The sequence below is a fragment of the Diabrotica virgifera genome, chromosome 8 (assembly GCF_917563875.1).
Source record: "Diabrotica virgifera virgifera chromosome 8, PGI_DIABVI_V3a".
NCBI lineage: Eukaryota > Metazoa > Arthropoda > Insecta > Coleoptera > Chrysomelidae > Diabrotica > Diabrotica virgifera.
The window spans coordinates 132794220-132809245 of NC_065450.1; the positions used below are offsets into that span (position 1 = coordinate 132794220).

Consider the following 15026-nt stretch of genomic DNA (forward strand, 5'->3'; position numbering starts at 1 on the left):
AATTCTATCAACAAACTTTCGGTACTCCTATGGGAGCAAAGATCTCTCCTATTATTGCTGCTTATGTTATGGATTATGTGTTAGACACTGTCATTCCTGTCTTATCCTTCAACATTCCCTTCATCAAAAAATATGTTGATGACATAATCTTGGCTGTGCCATCTGATAAAACTGATGAATTATTAAACACCTTCAACAGTTTCATCCCAAATATCCAATTTACTATAGAGAAAGAGGATACTAACTTTTCAGTACCCTTTCTAGACATCAGAATGATAAGGGATGCAAACAATATAATTAAAATTGATTGGTATCAGAAACCTACTCATTCGGGCAGGTATTTAAACTACCATTCATATCACAAACATTCCACCAAAGTTAATTTAGTAAAACAGATGAAAAGCAGAGTCATCAAATTATCAGATCCTTCCTTCCATAACAAAAACCTGCAAATACTAACTAAATTGTTCATCTCAAATTCTTATCCAACCACACTAATAAATAAGATCTTGTTTAACACAGTCCATAATGAAGACTTAACACCTTCCCCCGCGACTAACAATGTTGACCTTGATGGCTTAGGCAATGACAGGGTCTCTAATACTCCAACTTTAAATAGATATTTTTCAATACCTTATATCAAAGATATTACTCCGGGGTTGACTAGGATATTTAATAATTTAGAAAGTAACAATAACAACAATGATAATCATTTTAAAATCAATGTGGCTTTCAGATCAGCTTTAACAATTAACAACCTTTTTTCAAAAGTTAAGGATAAAACAGAAATAGGTAAGCTTAGTAATATTGTCTACAAAGTTCCCTGTTCTTATTGTAACAAATCGTACATTGGTCAAATTTCTCAACTTCTTAAATTTAGGATCACTTTACACAAAAGTGATTCACGTCTTCAGCCCGACCGTTGTGCATTGGCTAAACACGTCCATACCACAGGTCATTCCATGGACTTTGAAAACACCCTCGTTCTTCATCAAGAGAACAATAAATTTAAAAGGGAATTTATTGAAATGTCCTATATCTTCCTTAATGATTCCTCGATTAATGTTAAAGGTGACTTCAAAAATCTGAGTGATATTTATCATCTTTTACTCAGATCAGATACCAGCCATAGATCGAATTTGCATGACTCCAACTTGACTGATAATACGTAATTGTCAATATTAATAGTTCTTAGAATAAAAAATAATTTTTGTTTGCCAATAATCAACAATAATTTTAAAAAAATTTTAAAAAAAACCTTTAAATAAATAGAATATGTAATTATGTAACATGACACTTATGTTGCGGTACATCCTCTTGTAATATTTAGATAAATAAACCTTAATATTTTTGTTTAATAATACCTTTTGTCCGTACCGATTGGGTGTTTGGTACTTCTATGCGTAGGTCAAATGAACCTACATGTCTATTCATGAGCATGCGCTCAATATAGTTAACACCGAACGGGAAAGTTCAAAAAAAGAAGGACATATTTAAACATTCATTGTTCTCATCTACATGTAAAGTTACTTCCAACATAAAATGTAGTTATATGCTAGTGTAATTGGTTCCTTGAGTAAATAATTCATTGATTGTAACCATATAGCCATAGTTTTCCAAGTTGAAGTGTTGTGTTTTCTTTTTACTTCAAACAAAAAAGAGATATGTTTTTATACATATCGTCTTTTTTATTACTTAACAACGTAACTCTACAATACTACGTATTGGTAATGAAAACTAACATTTTGCATGGAATATATATGGCTAATTAACATTTTCTTTATTTCAGCCCTGAAGAAGTGAATAATCATTCACGAAAACGTTAGGCCGTACAATTGATACGCATTGAGTTTTGGTTTGCAGATTTCCCCAATATTCAAAACTTTACTATATATATATATATATATATATATATATATATATATATATATATATATATATATATATATATATATATATTATGTGCAACTGTGATATTATGTTTGGATAGGAGGTTTGCAAGTTGTTCTGATAACCCTTTTATATAAGGAAGAGACATGTAATTTTTCTTCACTTTGATATTTTTGTTGTCCCTGTTGTTATAGAATGTGTGTAATCGCGACTTAAATGTATTTTCGATGAGTTGATGTGGGTATGAATTAAGTGCCAGTGCTGTTTTTGCTATTTCTATGGCCTGAGGTCTATTCATAGGATCGGACAATTTGATAGCTCTGTCGGCGAGACCGATAACTACTGATTTGAGATAAAGGATTAACTCCCACCATCCTTTATCTCAAAAGAAATCAGTAGTTATCGGTCTCGCCGACAGAGCTATCAAATTGTCCGATCCTATCAATAGACCTCAGGCCATAGAAAAAGCAAAAACAGCACTGGCACTTAATTCATACCCACATCAACTCATCGAAAATACCTTTAAGTCGCGATTACACACATTCTATAACAACAGGAACAACAAAAATATCAAAGTGAAGAAAAATTACATGTCTCTACCTTATATAAAAGGGTTATCAGAACAACTTGCAAACATCCTATCCAAACATAATATCACAGTTGCACATAAAGGGTACAATCTCTTAAAAAGGAATTATACACAACTAAAAGCGAAAACCCCTCAATTAAAAAAATCGCATGTTGTATATGAGATCCCCTGCTCAAATTGCGATGGGGTATATATTGGACAAACCAGCCAGCTACTGAACTCAAGAATACGTTCTCACAAATATGACAAGAAAAACTCAACAGCCCTCACAAAACATGAAAACGAAAAAAGACATAAATTTGATTTTGACAAAACTAAAATCCTTAAAACTGAACAAAACAGAAAAAATAGGGAGCTTCTGGAGTCTATAGAGATTAAAAAACAACAACAACGCCATAAATGATAAAAAAGACATTAATCAGTTGAACAAGATTTATTTTAATCTAATCTAAAATAAATAAAAGAAAATTTCAGCACGCCCATGATATGGTAGCACATAACTGATTAAATGATAAATCAAACATCAACCAATATCACACTAATTGTGGCACTATATCTCAAGTAATAACTTAGTGGGTATATTTATGTGTTTTTAACATTGTTTTAAATTTGTGACGTCTACTTGTCTACCTAGTTGTTTTACAACCATTTTTGCTTTCATGGTAAGTCAACTTTTTTAAATTGATTATATTATATCCTTGATAAAATGTTTTTTTAGTCATGTATTCTTGAAAAAGGCATGTATATCCAGCCGAAACGTCGAAATAAAATTGTCATAACATCATAGATATCCCTATTTTTTTATATGAACCTAAACCCAAGAAAATCTCGTAATAAAATATATTAAAGTTCAAGAATCCAACTATATATATATATATATATATATATATATATATATATATATATATATATATATATATATATATTATAATTATTAACCATTGAAAAATTCTACAAAAAAAACCTTATATAAAGATTGTTCTAAAATTAAATCCGTAGCTTCTATAATTTTTTATTTATAACGCTAAAGTCACCCTTCTCACAAACATTGGCGCACTGTAAACTGACGTACGGCGAGTGAACGGTTGAGTTATTTTAATGTAATTCTTTAACTGATCGATCAAATGAAATTTTAGAAATTGGACATGAAAGAAGAATAATGAAGCTATCTTATGGTTATAATAAAAAGAAATAAAATGTATGGGCGATGTATATAAATGTAAATGTGTAAATAAAATGTATAAGTACGGTGTAAGCTGAAGGTGTTACCTGAATTTTGTTTAAAAATGATTTAAAAATGTGTAACTAATACAATTTTTCTTATAAAACTCTCAATTTTGCACAACTTACCTTTCAAACATCTTACTAAACGATGTTTCATTCAAAAAAAATTTCAAAAATTTAATTCAAATGATACGACGTCTCAAAAAATTAATTTTTGAAAACTTCGTAGTTTTACAGAATTAACACCACTTTAAGACGGTATTACTCAAGTTTGAACAGGTCTATTAAAGTTTAATAGGTGTTTTTTAAAGCTTAGGATGTAATCTTTGAAATGCACTAAATTATTTTACTTTAGAAATGAAATACACTATTTCTTTTTGAGAAAATTAAGAAAGATAACAAAAATGTAATACAAAAACCGAAAATTACCAGCTAAAAAATGTTTATACAAAGTGATCAAAACTTTTTTTTGTAAAATTTACCTAAAATACATTTAAAAATAAGCTTCAACAATAATAAATGTTCAACAAAAAAATTTTTAGCTCTTATACAGTATGTCTGCGTAACTTGGAATCTATTGATAACTTTTTTATTATCAGTCTTACAAAAAAAAATATTCTTTAAAATACTCTGCATCATATATGATCTACGATGCAACCATCAATTATAAAATTTTATTAATTTTATACGTGGTATGTCAAAAAATAATGAATTTCACTCAAGAGTAAAGTACCTTTATAATTCACAATATCGAAAATTGTTATAAAGAAAAGTTGTTTGGAATTAAAAAATATATTTCAGTGTTTAATTACATCCTTCTAATTAAAATATTGTGAATAATAAAGGCACTTCTCTTAAGAAAAATTCATATTTTTTACATACCTCGTATAAAACTGAAAGATTCATATCTGATGGTTGTATCTTAGATTTTAGACCAGGTAGAGCATTTTATGAAGAATAACTTTTTTTCGTAAAATTGATAATAAAATAGTTACAATAATTGAAATAAAATTATGATGGGTATTCGTAATTTTGTATTCTGGTATTTTGATATTCTGGAATATAAAGGTACTTTACCCTTTAAAGAAATTCATATTTTTGACATACTCGTATAAAATTAATAAAATTTAATATCTGATGGTTGAGTTTTAGATTTTGGACTATCCAGAGTATTTTATGAAGAATAATTTTTTCCGTAAAATTGATAATAAAAAAGCTTTCCGTGTGGTTCCTAGCTAAGCAAACATACCGTATAAGAGCTTCTGTAAAAGAATTTTCATGCCATAATCGAATATTTCATGCATAACCAAAAACAAAATAGAAACATATTTGCTCGAAGTAAAATGATGAATTCAACGATATTTTTAAAATTATTTATACAATACAATTGTTATTGTTTAAATAATTAATAAACAATTAGCGGCCAAATCTGCGAGTGGAACTTTTTACTTTAACATGTATATTATTATAAACTAACAAAAAAGTTTTAGAAAAATATAAGCTTGTTTGAATTATTCCGAAACAATGCATGTTTTAGTTCTAATTGCACTCGCCTAAAATTTTATCTTACTGAGGTTCATTTTTAAACCTATTGTTGAAGATATGTTTTCTAATTTTTGTATCATTTGTTGTGCTTCACTCAGATCTTCGATAATAAGTACTATATCATCGTCAAAACGCAGATGATTGAGCAGTTCCCAATCTATTTTTATTCCTCTATTTTCCCACTTTAGCATTTTAAAGGCGTATTCGAGGAGGCGAAAGAGTGTCGCCCTGTTTCACACCTCGCTTGATATGAATTTCTTTGGTGGTATCATGTAGTTGTACATGCATTGTGGCATTTTGGTACAATGTTTGTGCTAACTTTGTAAACGGGTAGTCTAATCTACTATTGTTTGTAGGTGATCGTTTGTTCCGAATTTGAGCGGAAGCCACCTTATTCACGGGGCTTGTAGAAATTTAACTTTTTTTCTAGTCTTGTCGTAACTATTCAGGTAAACATTTTATAGATGTTGTTCAATAAGCTGATTGGTATATAGTTTTCTAAGTGCGCTTTCTCTCCTTTAGCTATTAGATAAAGGACAGAGTAGAAAGATCCTCTTGATACCCTTTCATGCACAGAGGGTTTAACTAATTGTGCTCTTGTGTCATTCATTTGGTCTATATTAAACGCTTTGGCAAGGCTTTTGTCGAAGAACTACATGCACGTCACATTTCGTAGATCACAAAAGATAGAAACCGACTCGATTCGAGTCGTTTTCGTTCATAGCCATCAGAGTAAACGGCTTTTTTGTAGCTATTCACATATTTCCGCGGGAGCTATATGTGCTTTCTATGGTTTTCCGAGTTAGAATCCGCGTTGAATAACTATGGTTTAGAGAAAAACTTTGCTTTCACGACGTTTCGGCAAGGTCGCACTTGCCATTGTCAAGTCAGGTAGTCATGATTCTTGCTGGTGTTTGAAGTAAACTGACTTTCCCTGTCGAGGCCTTACTAATATACACTTCGCGTCAGAGAAAACGAGCCACCCACAAAATGGGTCATTTTTATATTTCGAATTTCCTAAACCTGTTGTCGATTTAAGTGATTTTTTTAATATGTTATAGCTTTATTCTTTAACAATATAGCTGTAATATTATTGTTGCTAGACATGCAGCCTGCATTTCCATGCAGAATTACCCCTTAAAGTTTGTCGCACTTATTTAAAAACACCCTGTATTGATGAATAACATGGCCAGTTGTTAAAGTACCCAACTTTTTTAGTATCCAACATAAGCGAATGAATCAAAAAACAGAACGTTAAAAAACCTGAGGCTATAGTTGGGTTTTAATTTCAATATTTTATAAATGCTAGAATGTTCCACAGGGTGTGGTGAACTCTGAGAAAAAACACAGTTTGATTGGTACACCCGGTATACAACGACAATTTACCTGTCTAGCAACAATATTATTACAGCGATATTGTTAAAGAATAAGGCTATAACATATTTCGGCGGAACTAAAATTGGGGCCTTCTTTCTTTTTATTGCCCTGCTATAAATGGGGTTTTTAATGTCAAATCGTTGTACTCCAGGGTAATAAGCTAGAAATAGACCATGTTCGGGACACTCAAAGATCCAGGTAGCTGACTACTTTTTTAGTTATTGTATACCTTGTAGGATGACCTAACTGTTTCCTGCCTAGAGTTCGCGTCCGTTTTTTAATTATTAACAATTTAATGCAAAAATCGCGATTTTTTGCACCCCATTCAAAAGCTAAATAGTTGACATTAAATTACAAAATTTAATTTTTTAGAACATTAAAAAACCTTCAAAATGCCGATTTTTAAAAGTTAAAAAGTTAATTTGTTGCTACGCAAACTGCAAAATAAGTGAAAATCGTTATTTGTTAATAACATTTACTAAAACTACCTTAGAACTTGGTTACTAAAACTACCTTAGAACTAAGTGTTTCACCCAAAGTTGGGTATTGGGGTACTTAACAAACCCTCAAAATTTGAGACCATCCATTAATTAGTTATTCTAATTGTTTATCCCAGAGACCTTTATTTTGCAATAATATAAGACAGAAAATAATGAAGATAGGGCAATTCTGCGTATGCCAAATGAAAGTAGAAAACTGATACCATCAAAATGTACTAAAGAAGGATAAAAAATTATCTAATATAGTCAAAAATCCTAATGCCAAATTTGTGAAATTTTGTAGTTTAAAAACATTTAGAATAACTTTAAAAATATTGTCCGTAGAAAAAGTCATTTTACATATTAGAAAAGCTGGTATTTTACACGAATTTTTAAGTAGTTTATTTGGTGACTAGTCGTGGTAAGTGAAGGGGGAGCTGGGAGCCGACAAATGCACGAGTTCAAAAACTAAAAAAAGCAACTTAAAACTACTATCATTTTCTATATCTCGGGATCTACTGAATATACATATTTTGAACGTTTTTTTTGAATTTGTATGTAATTTTTCTGTACATTACAAATATGAAATTTGTCTAGACATTTATTAATTAATAAACAGTCTAATTTGTTTAAACAATTTTTGAAATTTTTTTTTCTCAAAAATCCACGATTTTTATCATACAGTACAACCTCGTTAATCCGGACCTCGTTTATCCGGATATCCGGATTATCCGGAATGAAAAAATAAAAAAATTTGGCGTGGCAAGACACCACGCCAGCTGAACTAATGATGGTGAAACGTTTACGTGAACGTGCCGCATTGAAACGTCACACAAAATTAAAACAAAGGAAGATCAATGACTTTTTTGTAAATAAAAACTAATGCTAGCGTAAATCATATAGGGTGTAAATATAGTAAGTTATCATTTCACATGTAGTTTTATTAACCTTATTATATTTCCGGATTAACCGGATTTTCGATTTACCGGATCGCTTCGGGTCCCAGTTAGTCCGGTTAAACGAGGTTGTACTGTACTATTCCTATTAATCATAGAAAAAGTTAAGGTATACTTTAATAAATAAATTATCTTTAATAAATAATTATCTAATAAAAATGATTATTTATTAAAGTGTACTTTAACTTTTTCTGTTATCATTAATGATACTATGATTAAAAAAATAGATTTTTGTAAAAAAATATTTTTTTAAGAATTGTTTAAACAAATTAGACCGTTTATTAATTAATAAATTTATTAACAAATTGCATATTTGTAATGTACGTAAAAATTACATACCAATTAAAAAAAGAAAGATCAAAATCCATTAAGTTGATCCGGAGATACAGCAAAGTACATTCGTTTGAAATTGCTTTTTCGGTATTTTAACTCGCTGGATTGGTAGGTTCCCCCTAGTAATCGTTTGCACTACATTTTTGAAAAATCGTAGAGGGTGCTGTGAAGGTATAATGTTTGTGCAATTTTTTTAAGAAAAAATACAAATCCCATTCTTTAAAATGGCATTAATGAGATTCATTAACTATTATAAACAAATTAGCTGTGAATTAAAAAAACATATGGCTAACTTTGTCCCAAATGAGCCCAGGCTAAATTTTTTATTTGAAAATTCGTGTTAAAATACTAACTTTTCGAATATACAGGGTGTCACAAAAATACAGGTCATAAATTAAATCACATATTCTGGGACTAAAAATAGTTCGAATGAACCTAACTTACCTTAGTACAAATATGCACATAAAAAAAGTTACAGCCGTTTGAAGTTACAAAATGAAAATCGATTTTTTCGAATATATAGAAAACTATTGGAGATTTTTTATTGAATATAGACATGTGGCATTCTTATGGCAGGAACATCTTAAAGAAAAATTATAGTGAAATTTGTGCGCCCCATAAAAATTTTATGGGGATTTTGTTCCCTTAAAACCCCCAAACTTTTGTGTACGTCTCAATTAAATTGTTATTGTGGTACCGTTAGTTAAATTCAATATTATTCAAACTTTTGTGCCTCTTAGTATTTTTTCGATAAGGCAGTTTTTATCGAGTTGATGCTTATTTTTCAATATGTTTACATAAAAATTGTATGGGGGTTTTGTTCTTTTAAACCCCCCAAATGTTTGTGTACGTTCCAATTAAAATACGACTGCGGTACCATTAGTTAAACACAGTGTTTTTAAATCTTTTTTGTCTCCTTGTATTTTTTCGAAAAGGCACCTTTTATCGAGTTGTGACTTCTTTTTTAATATGGTTCAAAATATCCCCAAAAATGGAAATCATAAATAAATGTTCATATTATAGCAGCGATTCTCAACCTGTGGGGCGCGCCCCCCTATGGGGGCGCGCTTTTAGTAATAGGGGGCCTGAGCATATAAAACAATACACCAACATCATTAACTAATTTACTAAAATCAAAGCAAAACAAAATTCTGACAAAATAAAAAATAAAATACACATGAACACTGAATAGGAGTTATAATCATAAAGAGCACTCAATACTAAAAAGTAAGATTTTTGTGATTTTTGTCAACATTATTGAACGAGGGGGGGCGCGGCGAAAATAATTATGGAAGATTGGGTCGCAAAGGGTAAAAGGTTGAGAAACGCTGTATTATAGGGCTTTTCATCGATTGTCATTTGTTTCGAGCTTCTGTCATGTGTCACATAATATTAATATATCCACGTCATACGTCTTTGGTTTGTATCATTGGTATATACCAATAACGTACGACGTAGATATATTAATATTATGTGACACATGACAGAAGCTCGAAACAAATGACTGTGAATGAAAAGCCCTATTACCAAGTCTCCAAAATCGTACTTAACCATATATACAAATATGTGGTGGATTTGACAAATATTCAAAATATCTCGATAAAAACTGACTTTTCGAAAAAGTACTAGGAGTAGGAGGCAAAAAAGTTTTAAAAATATTGTTTTTAACTAATGGTACTACAATAATAATTTAATTGGAACGTACACAAAAGTTTGGGGAGGTTTAAAGGAACAAAACCCCATAAATTTTTTATGGGGTGTCCATTTCACCATAATTTTTTCTTAAGATGCTACTGCTATAAGAATGCCACATGTCCATTTTCAATAAAAAATCTCCAATAGTTTTCGATATATTCGTAAAAAACTCATTCATTTTGTAACTTAAAAGGGCTGTAACTATTTTTTGTGCACATTTGTACTAAGGTAAGTTAGGTTCAATCGAATTATTTTTGGTCTCAGAATATGTGATTAAATTTATGACCTGTATTTTTGTTACACCCTGTATAAAAATATTGTTTTTACGGACATTTTTAAAGTTATTCTAATTGTTTATAAACTACAAAATTTTAAAAATTTGGCATTAGGATTTTCCACTATGTTAATTATTTTTTTATATATTTTTTAATACATTTTGATGCTATCACTCTTCTACTTTTATTTGGCAGACTCAGAATTGCTCCATCTTCATTATTTTCTGTCTTATCTTATTGCAAAATAAAGGTATCTGGGATAAACAATTAGGATAACTCTTAAACTAATTAATGGATCGGTCTCAAATTTTGAGGGTTTGTTAAGTACACCAATATCCAACTTTGGGTGAAACACTAAAGTTTTAAGGCAGTTTTAGTAAAAGTTATTAACAAATAACGATTTTCACTTATTTTGCAGTTTACGTAGCGACAAATTAACTTTTGAACTTTCAAAAACCGGCAATTTGAAAATTTTTCAATGAAAAACTGAATTTTGTTATTTTATATCAACTATTTAGTTTTTGAATAGAGTGCAAAAAATCGAAAAAATCGCGATTTTTGCACTAAATTGTTAATAATTAAAAAACGGACGCGAACTCTAGGCAGGAAACAGGTAGGTTTTCTTCCTATATGTCTACAATAACTAAAAAAGTAGTCAGCTACCTGGTACAAATCTTTAATCAAAAGTGTTCTTATTTGTATGTTGTGTTGCAGAATATTACGAGTAAACTTAGGACGAACACGTTCTTTTTGATTCTACTGATGCTGGTAGATTAATCGATGGGACTACTAAATTTTTTACTTTATTGATTTTCGAAAATAGTTACAACGATTTTAACAACAATTTGACATTAAAAACCTCCATTATAGCAGGGCAATAAAAAGAAAAAAGGCCTCAATTTTAGTTCCGCCGAAATCCACGAGAGGTCGTTATTGTGACTTAACATCGCCAATTAAAAAAATCACTTAAATCGGACAAGAGGTTTGAGGTGTACAAGGCATCAAAAATGGCACATTTTGTGGGTGTCCCGTTTTCTCTGACGCGCAGTGTAGTTGATCTTGGCGCGCTTCTCTCGAACGGTCCTTGGCAGCGCTTTTTGTGTTTGGGCCTATATGCGTATAGTAGGTAGGAAGGGTCCTACTTATCGGTCTTGTTTCGTGATTTTTTTTTCTTTTTGCTGAGATGACATATTGGAATTTCTTTTAAAATGCCTTATTTTGTTTCAGGAACTTTTTATGTACAACTTGAAGATGATATTTTAGCCAAACCATCCTATGCAACGATTATGAGAAAATTTGCGATCGAAAAGACTGCCAAAAAAGATCCTTGGATTGTGTTGGATTTTTGCCAACTAGGATTTATAGGTATTTATTATTTATAAAATATTCATAAATATACTGCTAAACAGATTGTAACGAAGAGGCTGAAGGGTTGGTACTTAAACATCTCCTTCTAGTCGAGGAAATGAGGCATTTTGGCTCGCAATTTTTTCGTCCAGCATGGATTTACTTGAAATTTTCACAAACAGTAGGGAATAGTCCAAGGATCATTTTCTATATCATGCCGCTGTACGCTAAAACATTGGGGGTGGTTGCCACCCCATCTCGGGGCGGTTGCCACCCCATCTCGGGGGCGGGAATTTTTTATTACATTTTAACTATGTAAATCGATGTAAAAAGTAATTATAAGAAAAAAATGTTTTTTACATTTTCTTTACTTCTCTACAGTTTTTCGATTAAAAAATCGACTTTTCTAGAGGGTTTTTTGAGAATACCTCGAAAAATATGCATTTAATCAAAAAAACTGTGGATATCAAAATTGTATCTTTTAGTAACAAAAACCAAATTATTTTTATGTAATATCGCTAAGACCAATACAAACCGAGATACGGCATGTTAAAAGTTAGCCTTTTTCGTCAAATGCATAATTTGAAATATTCAAAGTAAAATAACGGAAAAACTTTGCATTTTTCGAGGAAAACTTAAATATTTTTTTCAAGTATATAGTTAAGCCTTTCAAAGAAGAATAATAAAAAGTTTCTAGACTGAAAATCAAGCGACTTAAGATCAAAAAAAGGTCGGTACCTGCTTTTTTCTATGAAAAAATCAGTGAAAACAATCCCCTAACTACCCTTCTGATTAAAAATTGGTCTTCACCTTTCTGTAATTCCATTTACATTGGTATTATCAATACACCCAAGAAGTTTGACCTATTTAAAAGGCCTAATTTCAGAATAATTGGAGTTAAAAGAAAACTAATTTTTTGGAATTTTGTACCTTTTACTTCAAAATATTTTCGAAAATACTGGTGATACGAAAAAAATGATAAACTACTAAATTGTAGCTTCTTTAATAATTAAAATTCCCTTGTGCATAGATTTTTCATTACAGTAAACAGATAACGAGATATAGCGGTTTAAAACCTTTATTTACGAGCAAACACCCCCTTATTCGAGCCCTTTAAACCCACCCTAATTAAAAACTGAGGGATCTTACGGAATTTAGTTTACACAGGCTTATAACTCTTCAAAAATCCTACAAAGTCATTTTTGAAAAAACTTTTCACCGCCATAAATTAAGGAGCTATGTTTATTTTTTTTTTTTTCGAAAAATTCGGATAGTCCGCTTATGGATAATTTTCAATGAATGTATAATACCACAGAACCGGTTCCCATACTGGAAGATGACTAAAAAACTATTTGTATTTGTACATATTTGTAAATTCGTATTTTTGTGTATCTGCGAATAATTCTCAACTTATATTGGAATCAGAAAGCTAACATCAAAATAGAAAACGAGATATCAAAAGCAATAGAAATACGTAGAGGAGTAAGACAGGGATGCATTTTGTCACCACTGCTATTTAATGTATATAGTGAAAGCATCTGTCAGGAAGCCCTTTTGCAAGCAAATGAAGGAATCGTAATCAATGGAGAGGTTGTAAATAATATTCGATACGCAGACGACACTGTACTAGTTGCAAGAACAGTAGAAGAATTACAACGATTACTTACAAACATAAATATTGCTTGCAACAATTATGGCATAAACATTAATATCAAAAAAACCGAGTATATGGTCTTCAGTAAAATCATGACACAACCAGCACATATTAGTATAAACGGCATTCAAATTGAAAAAGTATCAAGTTATAAATACTTGGGAACTTTAATAAACGAAACTGGAGACCAAAACAATGAAATAAAAAGACGTATCGAAATTGCCAGGGCCACCTTCATAAAGATGAGAAAATTCTTCTGCAACAGAGATATAAGCATCCCTCTACGATTAAGAATGCTAAGTGGCTATGTATTTAACACGCTATTATACGGTGTAGAGGCCTGGACTCTCAAACAGAACAACATAAAAAATATTGAAAGTTTCGAGATGTGGTGCTACTGTCGAACGCTGAAGATAAGTTGGGTTGAAAGAATCACAAATCTTGAAGTAATACGAAGGATAGGAAGAGACCCAGAAATTTTATTAACGATAAAACGAAGAAAACTCGAGTATTTGGGTCACCTGATGAGAGTTCATAAATACGCATTACTTCAAAATATAATGCAAGGAAAAATAGAAGGAAAACGGAATCCAGACCGTAGAAGAATGTCGTGGATGCGGAATTTGAGAGAGTGGTTTGGCTGCACCACTAATGAACTTTTTAGGTCAGCTGTAAACAAAGTCAGGGTAGCCTTGATGATTTCCAATCTCCGATAGGAGTGGCACAAGAAGAAGAAGAAGATTTTTGAGTAAATAAATGTTTTTGTAATTCTTTAGTTCTACTTTTTTTCTGTATAGACCTATTAAAATATCTACTTATAAAAACTGTAATGTTATTAAAAGTGGTTTTTAAGGGTTGAAATATTATGATATTATATCCTAAACTATAAAACAATGATTATTTAACCAATCAAAACCAAATTTTACTCATATTAAAGTTTACAATGTTTTTATATAATTTTTGACAATAAGGGGTAGTTTACACCCCTAAAAATAATCAACGCCCTTAAGCATGATATAGAATATGAAGTACAGGGTGAGATGATCCTAATCCCAAATTTTTATGTAAATCGATGCAAGCCGAAATTATTCTTTTAGGATAAGTGAATTTTCTATATATAGCTCCAACAAGGGTGGTTTTAAGGGTTGAAATATTTTGATAGTATATCTTAAAGCATAAAACATTCATTATGTAACTAATAAGAACCAAATGTTGACAATATTAAAATTTAAAATGTTATTTTATAATTTTTTACAATTAGGGGTAGTTTTCGCCCTTACAAAACCAAAAGCGTACAACGGCTCAATATAGAAAATGAACTAGAGGGTGCAATGAGCCTAATTCCAAATTTTTGTACAAATGCTGGGCCAAAAAATTGCGAGGTTTTGCCATTTTTTCAGCTTCATTTCCTCGACTATTTGGTCGTTTATTGAATAAAACTCAGATAACAACCCCTCTGTGGCGCAGTGGTAAGAGCGCCTACCTTTGAAACGAAAGGTCGGGAGTTCGAATCCTACCAGGGGCAGAAATTTTTCATTTATTATAAATTAATAAATGGAAAATAGTTTCTGTCCTTGTGGGATCGGTACTCACCGGAGGGACCGCAGACGTTCGGAAACAATTAGCGTCTCTTTGCAAAGACAATGACGTCGACTTTGCAAA

At 30.9% G+C, this 15026-nt stretch overlaps 1 protein-coding gene across 1 annotated transcript in view; it reads left to right on the plus strand.

Moving 5' to 3' along the window:
* LOC126889477 (alpha-1,3-mannosyl-glycoprotein 4-beta-N-acetylglucosaminyltransferase B) overlaps nt 1–15026 on the plus strand; it is a 359292-nt gene that overhangs the window by 214689 nt on the left and 129577 nt on the right. The window contains exon 6 of the mRNA XM_050657800.1: nt 11591–11728. Coding sequence (XP_050513757.1) covers nt 11591–11728 — 138 coding nt within the window. The remainder of the gene's footprint in view (nt 1–11590; nt 11729–15026) is intronic.